A 24,321-nucleotide genomic window follows, 5' to 3' on the forward strand; every position below is an offset into this window, starting at 1 on the left:
AAAGGGAAAATGGGGTCTTCTGTAAGAAGGGGAAAAGTAAATAGTATACTCTCTGCAAAGTGTGAAAGATCATGGTAGTTTGAGAAGCAAGAAGTTCAGTGCATTAAATTGGGTAGAATTAGATGTAGTCAATAAGGCAAATAAAATAAGCTACAGTGACTGGCACCAAGCCATGAGGATGACTTGGTCATGCTAAGGAGTCTGTTTCTGAAGGTGGCACGGGACCATGAGAGGCATTAAAGCAGAGGAATGGCACAGTGTACCGGTAATTCTAGAACCAATGGGCAAAACTGCAGAGGCTAAAGGGATGGAGTCAAAGGCATGAATGAAGACACTATTAAGCAAGGAGAGACAGGAAAGAGTCTGGACAAAGGTGGTAGCAGTGGAAATAAAGAAAAGGGAAGCCTTATAAAAACATTGGAGGGGGCACTAATATGACTTTAACATTTTGTACTAGGAAGTTGAGAGAGGATTTAAAGCCACTTCCAGCTTTTCAGACTGGTGAAATAAAATAGAGAATGAGATGAGGCCACTAAAATTGGCAATTTGGCTATTACTGGTAACCTTTCTGAGAAAAGGTAAGAACAAAGGTGAATTCATGGGAGAAAATGAAGACTGTATTCAATTGCTTTCAGAGGGATTGATCTATATCTCAAAAAAGATAAGGTGAAGTAACAATCTGATATTTTCTCATTTTCCGGTTATTTCATAAGGTTACATTAACCTGCTTTTTAAAAGCATTGACAAAATTCAAGTCTCATCAAGTACTCACAATAAGACAAATTATGATTTATTTCCTTGGGCATTTATGAAGCAAGTTAGCTCCTTTTACCTCCTGACAGCAGCAGTGGAGTAAATATTTCCAATCGTCTAAACTCTTCTGTGTCTGCACTCATTAGCGCATGCAATTAGTAGAAACCAGGCATTGACTGATTTGATTGACGTGTGTTTATTTTTTCTCCCACACACTGTGGGATCACAGCATGAGAGTAATGAAAGAAGAGCCATAATTTGCAACCAAGGGTAGCATGGCTATTTATTATAATCATACTTACAACTGGCCCTGGTGGGCCCTGGGGACCTTCCCCTCCTTTCAGTCCAGGTGCACCCTGGGAAATGAGAATAAAAACAAAGAAAATGAATTGATGTGAATTGAATATAAATAGGGGAGGTAGGGTTTCTAAAATGAAGACGTTAAGAAGTGTTTTTAGACACAAATATATATTGCTATATATATTATGATAATCAATGCTTATGCTTACATATTTCCCCTTCATTACTCATGAATCTTTACTTAGTCAAGTCCTGAGAAAAATGTTTCAATAAGCAATCTCATTCAGATGCTTTATCTATATGCTGATTATACCTGAGCTCCAGGAAGACCTCTTTCACCTGGGAAACCACGCAGTCCTGCTGGTCCGTCTTTCCCTGAGATACCTTGAGGACCGGGGTCACCCTAAAGAATATAGTACACATTAGTCACGGAGAATAATTTCTACAGGTTTCTATAAGCAAAATTATTATTATGTCTAACCTGGAAGTAAGGACTAAATGTTATTCAATAATGAGAATATTGTTTGGAACGCCACATACATTATAATGAACTATTCATATTTAAGAATGTACAGGGGCACCTGGGTGGCTCAGTCGGTTGAGCGTCTGACTTTGGCTCAGGTCATGATCTCATGGTTCATGGGTTTGAGACCCGCATCAGGCTGTGTGCTGACAGCTCAGAGCCTGGAGCCTGCTTCGGATTCTGTGTCTCCCTCTCTCTCTGCCCCTCCCCTGCTCTTGCTCTCTCTCTGCCTCAAAAATAAATATAAACATTAAAAAAAAAGAATGTACATACATGGATGGCTTTATGGCAAGTGATGCTAAGTGGTCTTACGTTATTGTTCAGTCACACCTTGAAGTACAATAACTAAATATTTTACTGATATATCTTTCTGATCCATTGAAACACTGTGCTAACAGTGAGAGACCCTATGGACAAGTGATGAAAAGCTACAGTGGAAAGTAAATGGATGTTTTTAGCCAAGAAAATTCCGTAAGCATGTCATACCTTTGCACCTTCTTTTCCTGCAGCACCAGGAAGACCTTGCTCACCAGGAGGGCCGGGAGGGCCAGGATGTCCTCGTTCACCTATTGGACCAGTCTCACCCGTTGGTCCCTAAATTGGAAAGCAAAACCTCATTAGATTGTGCTTTTGTTTTTCATAAGGATAACATAAACCCCAGATAAGTATTACTCCCTTTTACAATAGTTTATTATTCTCATTTATTTTCATAATGTCCTACAAAACATATAAGAGCAGCACGGATCCAGGAGAAGTCTGAAAAGAGTAAGTGTTGTCCTTGGTAAGGATCTGAGTGTACAAGGGACATACATAGGTAAACTCAAAAAGCTATTTTCTTTGTTTAATATCAGAATTGCTTCAGAATGATGCCAGTTAAAACCACAGTTTTTAACTACAGTTTCATCCCATTCCCTCTTTTTTTATATAAGATATCAATGAGTTTAGGAGTAGAAGAGGCATTGGTACCACAGGGGTAGCTACTCAATGAATCACTGCTCGATAAGAAGCCTGGGTCCTCTGGAAACCAAACAACAAAAGTAGTTCTCCTTGGAATTTCCATGACTGGAGACCTCCCTACAGTTAATCTATATTCATTTGACAAAATCTAGGGAATGTAGCAGGGAGATCCTGAAGGCTGTGAGTTTGGGCTGGCAGTTCCTCCCGGCCAAAAGCTATAACAAATAGCCCGCTGCCTTAAATTGCTGCAGAATGCCAAAGTGAAAAATATCAGGTCATTTATGTGTCCCCTGAGTGGTGCTGTTTGGTGGTGCTAAAGTTTAATGAGCTTTCAAGTGTAAATAGAGAATGGTGACCAGTTGCTCTCTATCTCCACTTAGAATAAAGCAAAATGAAGGATTTAAGTTAAAGGCATATAAAGAGAAAGTTTCCAGATGCCAAGGTTGTTAAACAGCGGCATGTGTTGTTGAAGTTGTTTACGCATTATCATTCTCTGTTATTTTTCTAAAAATGCAACAGATTCTTTGCCTCTGGTCTTGGATACAGAGCATATCTGCCTCAACTTTGAGTGTAAATTTCTAGGTTTAAATTCTTTTATTATGTATTACTTAAAGTCCTCAATTTATCGTTAATGTGCAAATACTCCCCCAGAAAGGAACTGTTCTTGAATATCTGATCACTGGAATTTCAATAGTAAGCAATGTAAAATTGATCCTAATTTAATGGCTATCACTATTGAGACAAAAATGAGCAACATGACTACAAAAAATGGAGTGAATATTAAATATTGCAATCAATATAGTTCCTAGTAAATCACTTCCTTTGTCCTAATATAAAAATTAGGCTATTGAAATAGGAAATTGGATTTTCTCTCTTAAAAGAACCAATGAAGAAAACTAACTCAATGAAAATGCATCCTCAACAAAACATCTGATACTTTTATGCCTTAAAGTAGGGAGGAGGCTTCTTAGCGTCACCGGCAACGAGCGCGCGGAGGACCGGGTTCGAACCTGCAATAAACGACCCTTGCCGCTTGGCTTTGACTCTGGACTCTGGTGGTTTGTTTTCGGGGGGGTCTTTCAAATCGGGGCATATCATTTGGGGGCTCGTCCGGGATACCCCCAAACCCACCCGACCCCAAGTCAATGGGTCGTTCCTGAGACCGATCGCCCACCTGGGACGACTGTCAGCAGCTCCTCCGCATCCTGTTCACTACAGAGGAGCGAGAGAGGATCCAATTAGAAGCAAGAAAGCTGGTTCCCGGAGACGACGGTCGGCCGACATCTAACCCTGACCTCATTAATGCGGCTTTCCCCCTAACCAGGCCTCCACAGGACGAATGGGACTACAACACGGCAGAAGGATTGGAAAAAGTGTTCACTTGGTTTCTCTTCAGGAAGAATTTGTGTGAGCACTCCAATTCCACATATTTAAAAAGTTTTAGACCGGAGGGAAGATGGTGGCGTAGGAGGATGCTGGGCTCACCGCGCGTCCTGGTGATCACTTAGATTCCACCTACACCTGCCTAAATAACCCAGAAAACCGCCAGAGGATTAGCAGAACGGAGTCGCCGGAGCCAAGCACAGACGAGAGGCCCACGGAAGAGGGTAGGAAGGGCGGCGAGGCGGTGCGCGCTCCACGGACTGGCGGGAGGGAGCCGGGGCGGAGGGGCGGCTCACCGGACAAGCAGAGCCCCGGAGGCTGGCTTGCAAAAGCGGAGGGGCCTGACGGACTGTGTTCCGACAGCAAGCTCGACTTAGCGTCTGGGAGGTCATAAGTTAACGGCTCTGCTTGGAAAGCGGGAAGGCTGGAGGACAAAGGGAGGGAGAGCTGCTGAGCCCCCGGACGACAGAGCTCAGCTTGGTGGGGAACAAAGGCGCTCGCCAGCGCCATCTCCCCCGCCCATCCCCAGCCAAAATCCCAGAGAGAACCAGTTCCTGCCAGGGAACTTCCTCGCTCCGCGCACCCAACTCTGTGCTTCTGCGGAGCCAAACCGCCGGCAGCGGATCTGACTCCCTCCCGCTGCCACAGGGCCCCTCCTGAAGTGGATCACCTAAGGAGAAGCGAGCTAAGCCTGCCCCTCCTGCCCCTGTGCACCTTGCCTACCCACCCCAGCTAATACGCCAGATCCCCAGCATCACAAGCCTGGCAGTGTGCAAGTAGCCCAGACAGGCCACGCCACCCCACAGTGAATCCTGCCCCTAGGAGAGGGGAAGAGAAGGCACACACCAGTCTGACTGTGGCCCCAGCGGTGGGCTGGGGGCAGACATCAGGTCGGAGTGCGGCCCCGCCCACCAATTCCAGTTATACACCACAGCACAGGGGAAGTGCCCTGCAGGTCCTCACCACGCCAGGGACTATCCAAAATGACCAAGCGGAAGAATTCCCCTCAGAAGAATCTCCAGGAAATAACAACAGCTAATGAGCTGATCAAAAAGGATTTAAATAATATAACAGAAAGTGAATTTAGAATAATAGTCATAAAATTAATCGCCGGGCTTGAAAACAGTATAGAGGACAGCAGAGAATCTCTTGCTACAGAGATCAAGGGACTAAGGAACAGTCACGAGGAGCTGAAAAACGCTTTAAATGAAATGCAAAACAAAATGGAAACCACCACGGCTCGGGTTGAAGAGGCAGAGGAGAGAATAGGTGAACTAGAAGATAAAGTTATGGAAAAAGAGGAAGCTGAGAAAAAGAGAGATAAAAAAATCCAGGAGTATGAGGGGAAAATTAGAGAACTAAGTGATACACTAAAAAGAAATAATATACGCATAATTGGTATCCCAGAGGAGGAAGAGAGAGGGAAAGGTGCTGAAAGGGTACTTAAAGAAATTATAGCTGAGAACTTCCCTGAACTGGGGAAAGAAAAAAGCATTGAAATCCAAGAGGCACAGAGAACTCCCTTCAGACGTAACTTGAATCGATCTTCTGCACGACATATCATAGTGAAACTGGCAAAATACAAGGATAAAGAGAAAATTCTGAAAGCAGCAAGGGGTAAACGTGCCCTCACATATAAAGGGAGACCTATAAGACTCGTGACGGATCTCTCTTTTGAAACTTGGCAGGCCAGAAAGAATTGGCACGAGATTTTCAGTGTGCTAGACAGAAAAAATATGCAGCCGAGAATCCTTTATCCAGCAAGTCTGTCATTTAGAATAGAAGGAGAGATAAAGGTCTTCCCAAACAAACAAAAACTGAAGGAATTTGTCACCACTAAACCAGCCCTACAAGAGATCCTAAGGGGGACCCTGTGAGACAAAGTACCAGAGACAACACTACAAGCATAAAACATACAGACATCACAATGACTCTAAACCCGTATCTTTCTATAATAACACTGAATGTAAATGGATTAAATGTGCCAACCAAAAGACATAGGGTATCAGAATGGATAAAAAAACAAGACCCATCTATTTGCTGTCTACAAGAGACTCATTTTAGACCTGAGGACACCTTTAGATTGAGAGTGAGGGGATGGAGAACTATTTATCATGCTACTGGAAGCCAAAAGAAAGCTGGAGTAGCCATACTTATATCAGACAAACTAGACTTTAAATTAAAGGCTGTAACAAGAGATGAAGAAGGACATTATATAATAGTTATAGGGTCTATCCATCAGGAAGAGCTAACAATTATAAATGTCTATGCACCGAATACCGGAGCCTCCAAATATATAAAACAATTACTCATAAACATAAGCAACCTTATTGATAAGAATGTGGTAATTGCAGGGGACTTTAACACCCCACTTACAGAAATGGATAGATCATCTAGACACACGGTCAATAAAGAAACAAGGGCCCTAAATGAGACATTGGATCAGATGGACTTGACAGATATATTTAGAACTCTGCATCCCAAAGCAACAGAATATACTTTCTTCTCGAGTGCACATGGAACATTCTCCAAGATAGATCATATATTGGGTCACAAAACAGCCCTTCATAAGTTTACCAGAATTGAAATTATACCATGCATACTTTCAGACCACAATGCTATGAAGCTTGAAATCAACCACAGGAAAAAGTCTGGAAAACCTCCAAAAGCATGGAGGTTAAAGAACACCCTACTAACAAATGAGTGGGTCAACCAGGCAATTAGAGAAGAAATTAAAAAATATATGGAAACAAACGAAAATGAAAATACAACAATCCAAACGCTTTGGGACGCAGCGAAGGCAGTCCTGAGAGGAAAATACATTGCAATCCAGGCCTATCTCAAGAAACAAGAAAAATCCCAAATACAAAATCTAACAGCACACCTAAAGGAAATGGAAGCAGAACAGCAAAGGCAGCCTAAACCCAGCAGAAGAAGAGAAATAATAAAGATCAGAGCAGAAATAAACAATATAGAGTCTAAAAAAACTGTAGAGCAGATCAACGAAACCAAGAGTTGGTTTTTTGAAAAAATAAACAAAATTGACAAACCTCTAGCCAGGCTTCTCAAAAAGAAAAGGGAGATGACCCAAATAGATAAAATCATGAATGAAAATGGAATTATTACAACCAATCCCTCAGAGATACAAACAATTATCAGGGAATACTATGAAAAATTATATGCCAACAAATTGGACAACCTGGAAGAAATGGACAAATTCCTGAACACCCACACTCTTCCAAAACTCAATCAGGAGGAAATAGAAAGCTTGAACAGACCCATAACCAGCGAAGAAATTGAATCGGTTATCAAAAATCTCCCAACAAATAAGAGTCCAGGCCCAGATGGCTTCCCAGGGGAGTTCTACCAGACGTTTAAAGCAGAGATAATACCTATCCTTCTCAAGCTATTCCAAGAAATAGAAAGGGAAGGAAAACTTCCAGACTCATTCTATGAAGCCAGTATTACTTTGATTCCTAAACCAGACAGAGACCCAGTAAAAAAAGAGAACTACCGGCCAATATCCCTGATGAATATGGATGCAAAAATTCTCAATAAGATACTAGCAAATCGAATTCAACAGCATATAAAAAGAATTATCCACCATGATCAAGTGGGATTCATTCCCGGGATGCAGGGCTGGTTCAACATTCGCAAATCAATCAACATGATACATCACATTAACAAAAAAAAAGAGAAGAACCATATGATCCTGTCAATCGATGCAGAAAAGGCCTTTGACAAAATCCAGCACCCTTTCTTAATAAAAACCCTTGAGAGAGTCGGGATAGAAGGAACATACTTAAAGATCATAAAAGCCATTTATGAAAAGCCCACAGCTAACATCATCCTCAATGGGGAAAAACTGAGAGCTTTTTCCCTGAGATCAGGAACACGACAGGGATGCCCACACTCACCGCTGTTGTTTAACATAGTGCTGGAAGTTCTAGCATCAGCAATCAGACAACAAAAGGAAATCAAAGGCATCAAAATTGGCAAAGATGAAGTCAAGCTTTCGCTTTTTGCAGATGACATGATATTATACATGGAAAATCCGATAGACTCCACCAAAAGTCTGCTAGAATTGATACATGAATTCAGCAAAGTTGCAGGATACAAAATCAATGTACAGAAATCATTTGCATTCTTATACACTAACAATGAAGCAACAGAAAGACAAATAAAGAAACTGATCCCATTCACAATTGCACCAAGAAGCATAAAATACCTAGGAATAAATCTAACCAAAGATGTAAAGGATCTGTATGCTGAAAACTATAGAAAACTTATGAAGGAAATTGAAGAAGATTTAAAGAAATGGAAAGACATTCCCTGCTCATGGATTGGAAAAATAAATATTGTCAAAATGTCAATACTACCCAAAGCTATCTACACATTCAATGCAATCCCAATCAAAATTGCACCAGCATTCTTCTCGAAACTAGAACAAGCAATCCTAAAATTCATATGGAACCACAAAAGGCCCCGAATAGCCAAAGGAATTTTGAAGAAGAAGACCAAAGCAGGAGGCATCACAATCCCAGACTTTAGCCTCTACTACAAAGCTGTCATCATCAAGACAGCATGGTATTGGCACAAAAACAGACACATAGACCAATGGAATAGAATAGAAACCCCAGAACTAGACCCACAAACGTATGGTCAACTCATCTTTGACAAAGCAGGAAAGAACATCCAATGGAAAAAAGACAGCCTCTTTAACAAATGGTGCTGGGAGAACTGGACAGCAACATGCAGAAGGTTGAAACTAGACCACTTTCTCACACCATTCACAAAAATAAACTCAAAATGGATAAAGGACCCTAATGTGAGACAGGAAACCATCAAAACCATAGAGGAGAAAGCAGGAAAAGACCTCTCTGACCTCAGCCGTAGCAATCTCTTACTCGACACATCCCCAAAGGCAAGGGAATTAAAAGCAAACGTGAATTACTGGGACCTTATGAAGATAAAAAGCTTCTGCACAGCAAAGGAAACAACCAACAAAACTAAAAGGCAACCAACGGAATGGGAAAAGATATTTGCAAATGACATATCAGACAAAGGGTTAGTATCCAAAATCTATAAAGAGCTCACCAAACTCCACACCCGAAAAACAAATAACCCAGTGAAGAAATGGGCAGAAAACATGAATAGACACTTCTCTAAAGAAGACATCCGGATGGCCAACAGGCACATGAAAAGATGTTCAGCGTCGCTCCTTATCAGGGAAATACAAATCAAAACCACACTCAGGTATCACCTCACGCCAGTCAGAGTGCCCAAAATGAACAAATCAGGAGACTCTAGATGCTGGAGAGGATGTGGAGAAACGGGAACCCTGTTGCACTGTTGGTGGGAATGCAAATTGGTGCAGCCGCTCTGGAAAGCAGTGTGGAGGTTCCTCAGAAAATTAAAAATAGACCTACCCTATGACCCAGCAATAGCACTGCTAGGAATTTATCCAAGGGATACAGGAGTACTGATGCATAGGGGCACTTGTACCCCAATGTTCATAGCAGCACTCTCAACAATAGCCAAATTATGGAAAGAGCCTAAATGTCCATCAACTGATGAATGGATAAAGAAATTGTGGTTTATATACACAATGGAATACTACGTGGCAAGGAGAAAAAATGAAATATGGCCTTTTGTAGCAACGTGGATGGAACTGGAGAGTGTGATGCTAAGTGAAATAAGCCATACAGAGAAAGACAGATACCAAATGGTTTCACTCTTATGTGGAGCCTGAGAAACTTAAAAGGAACCCATGGGGGAGGGGGAGGAAAAAAGAAAAAAAAAAAAAAAAAAAAAGAGGTTAGAGTGGGAGAGAGCCAAAGCATAAGAGACTGTTAAAATCTGAGAACAAACTGAGGGTTGATGGGGGGTGGGAGGGAGGAGAGGGTGGGTAATGGGTATTGAGGAGGGCACCTTTTGGGATGAGCACTGGGTGTTGTATGGAAACCAATTTGACAATAAATTTCATATATAAAAAAAAAAAAAAAAGTAGGGAGGAACAACAACAACAAAGATCTCAGAAGCCAGATGTCTACATTAGGCAGAGATGAATTTCCAAAAGGTATAAGGTCCTGAAATATTTAGGGAAGCCCCTTGATGTCTACATTATAGTTGGATTTTAACTTCATTTATTTAATGTAAAAGGAATAATTCTTTCAGTTATAGTTTTTCACAGAAAATTGCCATGAAGCTGCTTGCAGTGGAAAAAATAAAATATTTTGAAGGCAATTATTGAGGGAGTATTTTTTTAACTAAACCTGGTAAGCAGTTAAGAGCTTGTCAGCACACACACAAAAAAGTATGCAAAAAAAATAATGCATACTACATTTTCTTTATAAAAGAACAAACAGCATTTCCCTTTTTTTGGGATTCATCTTTGGAATTAAATGATTAGCCAATCCAAGAATTCTTCATTTTTGCTTCTGTCACACATATTCCTAGAAAGATGATGCCGTTTTTTGTTTCTTTAGTTCCATATGTATTTGGATGTGCATGCTTGTGTGTGAGTGTGTGTGTGTGGATGCATAAAGTGCTAAGAACGGATTATAGGCTGAGAAAAAGCCATTTAATGCAATTAAATAATTAAAACACTTATTCAACTGCTTTTCTTCTTTTGCTATAGCAGGGCTAAAATTCCAGCTGAATAAACTAAATATGTTCTGTCCATTCAATACCACTTTGTCAGAATAAGTATTTTCTATTCCCACAAATTATTCCATGATTCAGTATACTGCATCAATCATTGGGACTCTTTCTGCCACCTATGTCGAAAAAGCTATTCGTCTTTGTCATTGTTTAGACATATTCAAAGATTACAAACTAATATTTTATCATTGATGGAAATCATTACAAAGACAAAAATATTAAGAAACATGTAATAATGACAAATATTACAGTTTTAGGGGAAAAAAGTTGTGTTCAAAGATTTGTATTATATTTGTAATACATTATACATCTAAATCTAATTTATACTCAGAAATCTGAAGTCATTTTGTAATTTGAAATTCTAGGAAAATATTATGGTTGGCCTTTCTAATAAAGCATTTTGGTAGTGTTAGTAGGTAGTACCATGGTCAGGCTTTTATGTTAACTTCATTGTGAATTTTCTGACTGAATTTTCATTATTTGCTTCATTCTCTTTTCTCTATGCATCTAACTGAAATAATCACTTCAGCTAAGCAAAGTTTGCTAAAGTTTACTTGAGATAGGCCAGTGGCATGCATTTAAATCCGGTATATAAAACATAAAGTACAACATTTTGAATCATAATAAAATGGGCAGATTTTACACAGCATAGAAAAGATGAAAATATAAATAGGAAAATAAATCTTCTTAGAGAAATAAAGTAAAGGGACATACCTGTGGTCCAACGACACCCCCTGGTCCCGGAGGGCCAGTCTTGCCTTGAAATCCCTGAGGAAAGAAAGCTAGACGTTACGAAAGCATAGATTCAAATTTGTAAGGTAACTCACATTAAAACAAAGTCACTTTTTGGTTAAAAATACTCATTATTAAATGTTTAAATAAAAATTATATTCTAGTTTTCTTTGAAATTCAAAATTGACCGTCCTCACTATTTCACATTATAGTCCAATGATTACTTTCAATAAACTTAAAAAATTAAATAAGACATTGGGATGAAGATGAAGGAAAAACGTGTTCTTAGCCCTAATCTACCTAGTCAGAGTGAGAATTTTAACATAGCAATGCTTATGGATGAAATAAATGATGATTTAGACATTCTTTAACGTTTGTTTGTTTGTTTGTTTGTTTGTTTAGTTAGAGGAAGCAAATGGGAGAGGGGCAAAGAGAGTGGAAGGGAGAGAATCCCAAGCAGGCTCCAAACTGTAAGCTCAAAGCCCGACTCAGGGTTAGATCTCACAAACCGTGAGATCATGACCTGAGCAGAAATCCGGAGTTGGATGCCTAACTCACTGAGCCACCTAGGCGTCCCCTGGCATTCTTGAAACAGGCCACTGGCTCTGTGTACAGAGATAAATCTAAGGTCTGTCATATTAATGCATTTCTCTTTCCAGCATTCCAACGTAAAATAAAACAAGAATAGAATCAAAACAAAATAAAAACAAAAATAAAACAAAACAGGATGTAGAGTACATTTAAAAGGTGAAAGATTTATGCGATCTAAAGAGAAACCAGAGCATATGTAGAGTACATTTATAAAAAAAAAAAACATTTTGCATGATTAGTAATCATTTTAGCATTTTATCAGTCTTCTTTCTTAAAATATCCCAAAATGTAGTCACAATTGTACCTTGTAAATAACGCAGCCATTAAGAGAAAATCTGGTAGGTGTAAGCAGCATGTAGCCAATAAACAAAGCCTTTGAGCATATATTTTGGTGTCTATATTTCTCTAGACTCATGGGTTATTCATCCTGTATGACTGTTTTATGATTAGCAAATTTCTCTCTCATGTAAGTTAACTTACACTTAACAGTTGGAGAAGAAGCTTCAAAATACAGGGAGAAAACCTTCAGATGAAATGAATAAAAGCAAATAGTGTTTGTAAAAGTATTTATGGTAAAATGAGACTAAAAATAATAAGACCAGAAAGCCAAGGGCAGAAACTGGTAGCCCTGTGCTTATATAACAGGCAACTGATTAAATTATAATAACAAAATTTTTAAGTAGGGAAAAGGAAAAGAAGCTGTATTTGGAATTACTTTACTTGACGTAACAGGGAAAAAAATAGATCCCTTCTATTTTTTAAAGTCATTAATTCTTTTTAAAAAATTTTAAAACTTTAAAATTTTATTTATTTATTTATTTATTTATTTATTTATTTATTTATTATTTGTTTTTGAGACAGAGAGAGAGAGAGAGAGCGAACAGGAGAGGGCAGAGAGAGAGGGAAAGAATCTTAAGCAGGTTCCACTTCCACCGTGGGGCCCTATGTGAGGCTCAATCTGATGACCATGAGATCATGACCTGAGCCGAAATCAAGAGTTGGACATTTAATGGACTGAGTCTCCCAGGCACCCCTACATTCATTAATTCCTAAGACCAACAAGGTTTGTCTTGAGATACCACTTTTAATAGCAAGACAAATTAATATAAGGAGAATATATTGTAGATTTTATTTAGTATTTTAACTTTTTTTCAAGTTATTGGTTTGGAAATTTACACACACACACACACACACATGTATATACACATATCAGCATACCTATATACATGTGTGTATGATGTGTATGTATATATACATATTTCTTTCCCCTTGACAGATAACAGCTTGCTGTTCCTCTTACCGATTTGTTCACAGGGTTTATTCCCACACTCTATCTACTCCTAGATTATCTCAATAACCCTCTGGGCCACTATTGTTACTTATATGTTGATGAACTCCTCTGCAACAAACTCTTCCTCAATCTCTAATCTGTGTCAAACCCTATAACTCTCTCATAAGTGCTTACTGGGCATTTCTAATTGGACCTCACACTCTCTCCTCAACTTTTTATTCTCAACATGGAGCTCACTAAATGAATACTCTCCTTTGATTTTCCTCCTGTGTTCTCTTATTACTAGCAGAGAGACTAGATATCCCAGGCTTCCCTTCAGTCCTCAGACTCCATCATTCATCCTACTGTGTCATCTTAGAACCTCTCTCAAATGCGGCTTCTTCTCTCTTGTGGAGGAGACCTGTTTTTATTCAAACTGTAGTCACCATTGTCCTTGACCACTCAGCTTTTCAGGTCAGGTTCACACACTCGTCCACTTTGGCTAAAGTCACCATCTCACTAAAGCAAATCTAATCAACTCATTATTAAGTACATATCATGCAACATCCATTACCAACTTCTAAACAATCTGGATCTAGGCTGTCACTCTAGCTACCTCTCTGCTTTGAAAATATGTCTTAAAGTTTAGCCGTGCTGATTTTCTAACCTTTCCCTAAATAGCCCTATACCACATATTTGCATAGCCTGTTCCCTCTGTCTAGATTATAGATTACCCTTCTCCCAATTTCTGATCAGTAAATTTGACATGAAGATGTAAATGCAAGTGTGAACTTCAAAAAAAAAAATTAGTCTTGCAAGTTTTTTTTTTAGTAACTGTGAGAACAAGAACAGTACATGAAAAAACAATTGCAATAAATAATTAATGGTGAAAATTAATTGATTAAAAATCAATGTTTAATTGGGGAAATTCTGCAAACCATGTGGAAAGGGAGAGAGATGTTAGCACATCTGAGTGGGTGACGGATTTGGGAGGAGATGGGGGACAGCATAGTGTCGATGTCTGCTCATTTAAAACATTCAGAGTGTTTGCAAATATCTAATAAATGTGACACAAATAAACCATGTACAAGAAAATTTTATAGTTCACAATGGAGTGTGCTTGTTCAATATTGTCATCTAATAAGACTACACTTGCCATTTAATTTTAGAATTACAAGTTAAATTATGTTTTTCAAAGTTCCTGAAAACTGAGATCAATTTGCCACATTGCATCTGAGGTAAGACCCAAGAAAAATGTTCATTTCCATTCTGATAATCTATAAGAGACTAAGTTAATCTTAGGATCACTGTGGGATTTGGCAGTGTGTTTTGGAGACAAATTTGGGTTGTTTCAGCATAATAGAAATTATTTCTTATTATTACCAATGGCCTTAAAAAGCTTTGAATTATAAAACATCAGATGAAACTTCAAGTTTTTCTTACTCGAGACAAATCTCAATATAACAAAAGAATATCTTCTTCAAAATAAGGTGACACATATACAGCAAAATATGGTTTCTCTAGATTCTGACTCTTTCTTGTACAATGCAATCCTTTGAATCCCCATCAGCACATAACAAGGTGAGAAAAAAAGGTTCCTGACCATAGTTCGATTCACTATTGCTCTTAAAAAGTGGATTTGAAATCAGGAATACAATTTTCTAGAAGTAATTCTAACCTTTGTCTATAAGAAACTACTAGGTGAGAACATTCATCTTAGAATCACTACTTAATATGCTATTTGTCCTCTTTGCTTAAATTTAAATGTTATATATAATATAGTTCCTTTGGATAGAAACAGAGGTCTTGATTAAATTGAAGACAAAAGGAATTTTACAATAGCCGCTCTCTAGGTATCCCTTCCCCAAAAGACATTTTGAAAACATTCTAGAGTCACTCCCATGACAGAGCTACACAATGACTTAGTTAAAAATGACTGACTGCAAGATTGGAGAATACATTTGCAAATCTGAGTATGGATTCTTCATTGAAAAGTTTATTTTATGCTCCTCATGCAGATGTAATTCCCCAGAGGAAACCCAAACAATTTTACTCTTTGGTCTCACTAAATCATATTTGATTCTGCTTTTGAAATCTAAGACTTTGAAGTTTACAATCTGACTAAAATTAAGAAGTTGCTACTCTAAGAATCGTTGGTTGGTGAGCAAAACTGGAATTGAGTTGCTGCTGATAGATTGTTTATCCTACGCAGAAAATCACCCTGTTTTCAGATTTGTTGCTGTGTGTGCACTCGATACAACTCCAAATATGTCTTCATGCTGGCTGCATGCCCTAAAATGACTGAATCACGTCGTCAAAGCTGGTCTGTGCTGTGATTTCCTTAAGAAATCTGGATAAAATTAATCAATGGTGCAATCCAAGCATTGATTCCAAGGAAATGTGCTAAGCTTTGATAACTTCTGATTAGACTAACATCCCAGTGCAAAAGCCAGACACATGATTTTGTAACAGTGGCAGAATAAATAAACAAACCCACCAGCAGCCTCAAACTGTGCTTAAAGTGTCAGTTTCCCCTGTCCAAATCATTGCTATTCACAGAAGTTGTTCAGACATTTATTTAATGTTATATTCCTCATAATTTTAAAATAAAATTCAGATACATTTTTTTTCATTTACATTTTCCTACTTGAGGTAAGAGGATGCATTTGAGATAGTTTCAACCTAATTATAGCCTTATGGTTTCAGCATCAGAAAATATTTCATCCCTTTGTTCTACACAGAAGAATGCATTATTTGCATGGTTAAGTATAATGTATTTCTGTTAGGGAGTGGAAGGGTGATAGGGTTGGATGGAATATATCTATAAACAAATACTTCTGTGAAAGGGTCAAGGTCAACAACCTTGCAGAGGTGTCCAAATGATAATGGGGTCTTCTCCCTAAACTCATCCCCAAAGTGCTATTATTGACAGCAAGGACAATCAAATCAAGTAACACCTCCATCCTTAAGTATATTCATTTGTAGCTGGATACAAATTTGGGTCTCTCTCTATATATATAAAATAAAATTTCAATGAAATTAATTTCTCCATTGCCCTTAACCTAGTAAAGGAGCTATTAATAATAAAGTAGCTTTCTGTGAGATGATGAGGAGCCAGGGATGGAAAATTTCAATCAAAAGAATGGGGTCACTTACAGTCTCTCCACGTTGTCCAGGGTGTCCTGGCAGGCCATCCTTCCCAGGTGGTCCCTGAAATCAGAAATATTAAACACCATATGTCACAAATATTTATTGAATTGTTTTATAGTTTAAATGTATATGTTGAACAATTTTATCATCATATTTTCATTATATATATTTCGATGTTCTGTTGATTTTACATACAGTAGTATGTGTGTATATCTCTTTGGGGGTAATTCTATCTGTAACTGTGACCAAGAGAAAACTGTGTAATTCCAATATGAACATTTTACATTTAAATGATTTCATTAGCATCTGTTTTTTTAAAAAAAACATTCATATAGATTTTTAAAATTTTTACAAAAAGGTTAATTCTTCAGTACTTGACAAATGAACACTTCCCCCTCTTTTTGGTGCTCTGTTTGTAATTCAATTTCCTGTGCATCAAGATTTGTACAATAGAAAGATAGTGTCCTCTAGTGGTGCTCTGAGCTTCTACCTGATAAGAATGAAAAGAAACACAAACTTCCAAATTACACTCTGTCTCTCAATTTCTTCAAGTAAAGGAAACAGGGTAAGGTTTGCTCAATTTTAGGTGTCATTGGGGCCAAATTTTCCCAGTTGGTTTTCTTAAATATCCTCCTGAACACATCGTTTTTATTAAGCACTGGACAGCAAATCTACCATGTTATCACTTTCTCTAAGGGACGCTGTCTGTGTCATGACCAAAGAAATAAATGAAGCAATTAACTAAGTACTTAAAGCAAACAACTCTGTGTGGTTCCTGTGTTTCAGATACTTAGTAGAAATAGATTGCTTCTTTAGTCTGCATTATGGATCGTTCACCCTACTCAGAAACCATTAAGTATTGGGGTCAGATTTCAAAACAGATTTAATAGGTATAGGCGGAAATATTCTCACCCTCTGGAGAAATGAAAGAAATGATCATTTTAATAACTTTTTAAATTTTTTTGACATTTATTTATTTTTAAGAGACACAGAGAGATAGAGCATGAGCAGGAGAGGGGCAGAGAGAGAGAGGGAGACACAGAATCCAAAGCAGGCTCCAGGCTCTGAGCTGTCAGCAGAGACCCTGACATGGGGCTTGAACCCACAGACCGCAAGATCATGACCTGAGCCGGTCGGGCACTTAACCGACTGAGCCACCCAGGCGCCCCCATTTTAATAACTTTTTAAATGGTAACAGACATACCTCTCACTGTATGTTAATTATTTAAATAAATCTATCTTAAAAATAGATTATTTACAAAACTCTATTTTCAAATTGTCAATGCTTTTTAATGCTGAGTTATAAAAAAGGTTTGTTTCCAACCATAAGAGACTCTTAAATACTGAGAACAAACTGAGGGTTGATGGGGGGGGGGGCGTAGGGAAGAGGGGAAAGTGGGTGATGGGCATTGAGGAGGGCACCTGTTGGGATGAACACTGGGTGTTTATGGAAACCAATCTGACAATAAATTACATTTAATATTAAAAAAATGAGATTCTTTTCACTGATGGCTTTGTTCCCCAGGAGTAAGACTTTTTTCTACATTGGCTGTAACACCTCAGGAGGAAGGCTTCCTGACGATACCAGCTCTGTCCCTGATCTCATCTTTATTGACACACCGGTTGCCATGTGAATTAGTAGCTCTCGTTAATGACTGTTATTATGACATTTCACAAGATTATTGTTCGCTCAGTGATTTGCTCATGTCTCCCAGGGTCACCTGAGTGATTCCAGTGCCATCCTCCGAAAAGACCAAAACTGGAATGCTTTTAACCAAGGCCCGAAAACATTTTCGGCCATCATTAAACATTTTTTCTTTCAAAGCCATATATTACAGATCTATGTCTTAGGCACTATGTGTACAGTAATCTAAGATTTAGCTTTGCCCTCCGTTTAAAGGTGAAACGCAGGGGCGCCTGGGTGGCGCAGTCGGTTAAGCGTCCGACTTCAGCCAGGTCACGATCTCGCGCTCCGTGAGTTCGAGCCCCGCGTCAGGCTCTGGGCTGATGGCTCAGAGACTGGAGCCTGTTTCTGATTCTGTGTCTCCCTCTCTCTCTGCCCCTCCCCCGTTCATGCTCTGTCTCTCTCTGTCCCCAAAATAAATAAACGCTGAAAAAAAAATTTAAAGGTGAAACGCAGAAATAAGTAGTTAATTGCTAGTAGACTTCATGCAGGTTCAGTATTTCAAAACAGTAAATAAGGACACATTTTGTACTTTATTATTATTTTGATACATATAGGAATAAATGTGCTGCCAATTGGGGGAACTAGTAAAAGTTTTAAATAAAGACACAGAGAGTGACCACTAAAGGATAATAAATATGTAGCAGGCTTTTCCCCCGCCCATACTAAAATGCCTCTCAAATTATGTGTTTTGCCATCAGCACAAGCCATTTATATGTTTTCTTACAAATCTGTAAGTATAAATGTTCACTATCTTATATTTGCTAGTTTGAGACATATAGATTATACTTTTATTGCAAAATATTATAACCTTTTAAAACTGTTAAATTTGATCTTAGATCAAAATGACATCACCTAGGGGTGACTGCAACACGATTTTTAATGGCTTTCCTACATATCCTGAGGGAACAGTGTTCTTTAAGTATATATTCCAAATATTAAGTGATTAATTCTAAATAATCATAACGGCTCAATAGTCTGTCCAATAAAGGAAAGTGGATTAACTACTCATGGCATTAATTTTAAAATCATAATTTTATTGGTCAAAAAATACTGCCCCTTTGATGTTGTTGAAGGGCAGTGGCAACAAATTTATCTAAATGAGGGTGTGCATATACAGCAAGGTAATCTGTGAAAAGACACTTACTAAATAAATGTTAAGGCTATTTTTTTTTACTTCCCATTGGCAAGGAGTTTTGATTTTTTGTCTTCTATAAATAGACTGTATCTTATAATAGTTATAAGTCTTAATCACCTCAAGTTAAAATTTTTCTTAAATGGGGTAACTATATGCTGACATTGGCATGAGGTTAACAGACTCTAAACATGAACATTTTAAGCACTCAATAAATAACATTTGTGAATGTATATCTATGTAAATTTATATATAAAAACATATGCACATTTTCTGATTACAATGAAGATGAACCAATTAATAGGCAGGAAAAGAAGCTTGGCTCTATCCCTCCACTCAATTTCTTCCTTCCATATCCAAGAGATGAAGGCATTTCTGTCCTAAAAATGTTATAAAACTGCATACCAGAGAAATAATAGGTACTTTTATTTCATGCTCTAATGTTTCACTTGACAGAGAAACAGTGTATAAAAATCATTTTGTTTAGCAGTGAAAGCAATGTTCCTGAATAGTGTCATGTCTCTCCAACTAGATGGCATGCTTCTCAAGTGTAGGCATTTATTACACTTTTAATGCCTCTTAGAGACAAAATGCATGCTTGATTAATGGCTCAAAACTTGTTGAAAGATACATGAGAGAATGAACTGAAAAAGTCTGAGGAAAAATGGGTCAAATGGCTTTCTTTGACAATAAAATTACATTATATGAAGGAAACAATTCTTAGCAATCTGTGCAATCTGTGCAAATATAAACGGTATGATAATGTGGAAGTTATACATATCACTGGATTTTATGTTGCTAAACAATGATCTATGCATGCACATGGCTTCAAAATACTTATCAAAAATGTCTTATGTATGAAATCATTTCTTGGAACTGTATTTTCACTTCTATACATGTGAAACGTTGCATGACAATATTACATTTGGAACGCAACTGAGATAGTGGGTAAACAACATTATATACAAGTAGTAACAATCTTACCCTGTATTTAAAACTAGCTCTTTACATTAATCCTTTCATAATACTATAATACAGATAACAATCCTTTCTTGATGTGTTCACAATAATAAAGCAAAACCGTTAGAATAATATTTCAGTGTCTAAAATTATTGCAAAAAATAAGAGATTGCTTCAACATTTAATATTTACTTTAAGCCAGTATTTCGTCAGAGAACAAACTGAGGGTTGCTGGAGGGGTGCTGGATGGGGGGATAGACTGAATGGATGATGGGCATTATGGAGCGCACTTGTTGGGATGAGCACTAGATGTTATATGTAAGTGATGAATCACTAAATTCTAACCCTGAAACCATTATTCACTATATGTTAACTAACTTGGATTTAAATAAAATTTAAAAAAGTTGCTTTTAATGATAAATAATTCATTTTTAAACCTGTGAGCTAAAGTCAAATGTGAAAGTTATCAGTGGAAATAGAGGGTTATTCAAACTCAATAAGAAGTTGGAGACCATATGCATTTAGTTATAAATTATTTTCAACATGCTTGAAAGTATAATGTAACCAGATGCAACATTTATTTAAAATTTTTACATCTTAATTCAGAATTTTCCAAATTGTTCCTTTATACAAGACTACTATTGGACTATATTTAGTTAACTATAATTATTAGAAAATAGAGAACTGGAATATACAATTTTTTTGAAGTACTGGCATATATAAATAGTCTCACATTTCTTGATACAGGATGCATGCTGTGGTTTTGTCAAAAAGACTCAGTTCAAAATCAATTGAGAACATTCAGTCAAAAAATATATATCAGGGGCGCCTGGGTGGCGCAGTCGGTTAAGCGTCCGACTTCAGCCAGGTCACGATCTCGCGGTCCGGGAGTTCGAGCCCCGCGTCGGGCTCTGGGCTGATGGCTCAGAGCCTGGAGCCTGTTTCCGATTCTGTGTCTCCCTCTCTCTCTGCCCCTCCCCCGTTCATGCTCTGTCTCTCTCTGTCCCAAAAATAAATAAACGTTGAAAAAAAAAATTAAAAAAATATATATATATCAGTGAGCCTCTAAATGAAAATATCCAGGATGTGAGTAAAACTACTAGTAATGATTTAGTTATTTGTATCATTATAATGAAAAAACATTTGGTTCTCAAATTATTAACTGAAAATTTAGCTATACTTTGTTTCCTGCTGAGTAAATCATATTCAAACTATGTTGGTTATATTTTCAGCCAAAATATTTTTGAGCTTTGTTACTTAAAATATGGCCTAGGAGCACAGTATTGGCATCACCTGGACCTTTGTTAGTAACTTCAAGACTCATGACTCACTCCAGGCCTACTGAATCAAATCTACATTTTTTTTTAATGTTTATTTATTTTTGAGAGAGAGAGAGAAAGAGCATGAGCAGGGAAGGAGCAGAGACAGAGAGAGGGAGACACAGAATCTGAAGCAGGCTCCAGGCTCTGAGCTATCAGCGCAGAGACCAATGCAAGGCTCGAATCCATGAGCTGTGACATCATGACCTGAGCTGAAGTCAGATGATTAACCGACTGAGCCACCCAGATGCCCCCAAATCTACATTTTTACCAAGATACCAAAATAATTTGTATGCACATTAAAGTTTAGACAGCATTGTCAAATGTAGACTAGAAGAGTGGCTCACAAACTTTAGCATGCATCAGAACTATCTGGAGAATTTGTTATACAGACTGGACCCCTCTCTTAGAGTTCTGAGTTAGCTGAGTGATGTAGGGAGAAGACTGTATGTCTAACAAACCCCAGGTGGTACTGATGTTCTGGTCCAAGGACCACACTTTGAGAACAACTTCCTTAGACATGTGGGTGCTATGGCCTGTAAGTTCGTATTGAAATTCACATTGAAATGCCTAATTCATGATGTTGAAATCCTAACCCTCAGAGGCAATGTTAGTAAGTTGGGCCATGGGTAGGTGTTTAAGTCATGAAGGTAGAACCCTCATAAATGAGATCAGTGACTTAAGAAAGAGACTCCAAGAGCTTCCTAGCCCCTTCTGCCCTGTTACCTGAAAGAGGGCCCCCACCTGACCATGCTGGCTCCCTGAGCTAGAACTTCTGGCATCTAGAACTGTGCGAAATAAACTTCTGTTGTTTATAAGCTATCTAGTCTCTGTGGGTAAACAACATTGTGTGCTTTGTTTGTTTGCTTGTTTGTTTTTTGTATAGCAGCCAGAATGGACTAAACCAGTGATTAAGTTGATTCTAGTTCTCATAAATAAACTGAGTAGGTTACTAAGAAAAGAAAAATAAAACAACTGAGCAATGAGCATGTCTGATATTCCCATATACATTTAAGTGTGGAAATAAAGGATTTCCATTAACTTTGTGAAGATACTTGAATGAGCAAATTTTATAAAAGGGATATAATTCAGAAAGGATTATCATTATTTTTTTTTAAAGCACGGATTATAGACAAAAATAATAAATACAAATAAACTAATTACAATGAAATGTAAGTAATGTCAGAATGCCAGAGAATGTTTAGGAAGTGATATTTTGAAGGATACATTGGATGATGCAAGACAAAAGAGAAGTTCTGATGTAACAAATATTTAAGATTCAGTAACAATTTTTAATGCCATCAGTAATATGCACTGCAGTGGAGGAGTATTTGAGAGAATAACATCCAGGTTGTTCCTGTCTGTGATGTACTTTGCAAGAATCTTTATGAAGATCTATTTGGGTTATATCAGAAACATTCAATAAACGTCATAAATTGAAAAATGTACATTCTTTGACGTCAGCAACTGCAATTTATTTTTATTAGAATTTTCGTCAATATTTGCATCTAAAAATTACTTAAAATATAAACTGTGACTCTTGAAAATTTGAAAACATTGTCAAATGAAGAAATAAAGAAAAACTATGGTACTTACAGGAGGACCTTTAGGTCCAGGGAATCCAACCGGACCCTGAGGTCCTTGAGGGCCCTGAAAATAAAAAGCAGTGGAGAAATTTAAGAATATGCCTTAAAAGATACATCTTTATACTTTACAGTTTATTTCTACAGATGAAACACAATATAGCATACAGCTTCTTCACCATCATGACAGAACTACAGTAATGTAACAAGATAATGTAAGCTAATCTAAAAGCTAAATGCATGATTTTTCACCTTATTCAGTACTCAAAACCACACACCAATGGCCTCAAATCATGAGCACTGTAAATATTTAGAATTCATAATAAAGTGAGCAGAACATAGATGTATCAAGAAGCTCCATACTTTTAACATTAGTTGGAAACATCCTTGGGACAGAAAAATTCAATTCCCTAGCCACCCCCAAAAAACTACTTTTAAAATTGACTCTATAAATGTTCTGATTCCAGTCATACAAAAGTAAAGGAAAAAATAAGTGACTAATTCAGAAAGACCTTTAACTAATTTCTATATTTAAAATGTATTTTGGAAGATGCCAATATCTCATTTTACTCATATATAAAATATTTTTGTAGATCAGAGAAAAAACGCTTTATTATATTATTTTTCTCATTAACATTCAATCTAAAAATACATTTATAATATTGTTTTAACTTAATCTTTAATCAACATTATTATTCAATACTTATATTTATATAAATTTAAAATGCAGTAAATAGACCCTATTATAGTGACAGGAAAATAATTGGTGAAGATAATCCTTTATGTTCCCAGAACATAATAATTACATTTCCAAAAGAAATATATATATATATATATATATATATATATATATATATATATATATAATGGAACATAATACAAATAGGATTTCTTAAATAACTCAACTAGAATAGGATTTATTTATATTTAAATAAAAAATGAAGTTTGCTAAAATTGGTCTTTACTCTTTTCAGTTTATCAGTTTAGCCTTTCCAAGGGAAATTTCGTTATCATTTTTAAGCCAATGCTAGTTCAGAAATCAGCACAAATTATTGCTATTACCAGCATCTTATCTTAAAATCAAAAAGAAACTTCAAAGTTCAATATGTCATTAAATAAATAGATATCACAGTGTAATTACCAAAAACACTGGGCAAACTTTGGGACTTACAAATTTTGGTACTCTCATTGAAGTATGAAACTATCATTCTTAAATATATATCATAATAACTTAATATTATAAACAAAGTTTTATTTTAAATATAAAATATTAGGGGGTTCTGGGATAGTTCAGTCGGCTAAGCATCTGACTTCGGGT

General features: G+C 37.2%; 1 protein-coding gene across 10 annotated transcripts in view; it reads right to left on the reverse strand.

Moving 5' to 3' along the window:
• Positions 1-24,321, reverse strand: part of COL11A1 (collagen type XI alpha 1 chain) — a 227,574-nt gene that overhangs the window by 68,096 nt on the left and 135,157 nt on the right. For all 10 annotated transcript variants that reach the window (XM_045478454.1, XM_045478457.1, XM_045478462.1 and 7 more), the window contains 6 exons: positions 23,017-23,070; positions 16,329-16,382; positions 11,294-11,347; positions 2,063-2,170; positions 1,367-1,456; positions 1,056-1,109 (listed from right to left, as the gene is read on the reverse strand). In XM_045478454.1, coding sequence (XP_045334410.1) covers positions 1,056-1,109; positions 1,367-1,456; positions 2,063-2,170; positions 11,294-11,347; positions 16,329-16,382; positions 23,017-23,070 — 414 coding nt within the window. The remainder of the gene's footprint in view (positions 1-1,055; positions 1,110-1,366; positions 1,457-2,062; positions 2,171-11,293; positions 11,348-16,328; positions 16,383-23,016; positions 23,071-24,321) is intronic.

The sequence above is a fragment of the Leopardus geoffroyi genome, chromosome C1 (assembly GCF_018350155.1).
Source record: "Leopardus geoffroyi isolate Oge1 chromosome C1, O.geoffroyi_Oge1_pat1.0, whole genome shotgun sequence".
Classification (NCBI taxonomy): Eukaryota; Metazoa; Chordata; class Mammalia; order Carnivora; family Felidae; genus Leopardus; species Leopardus geoffroyi.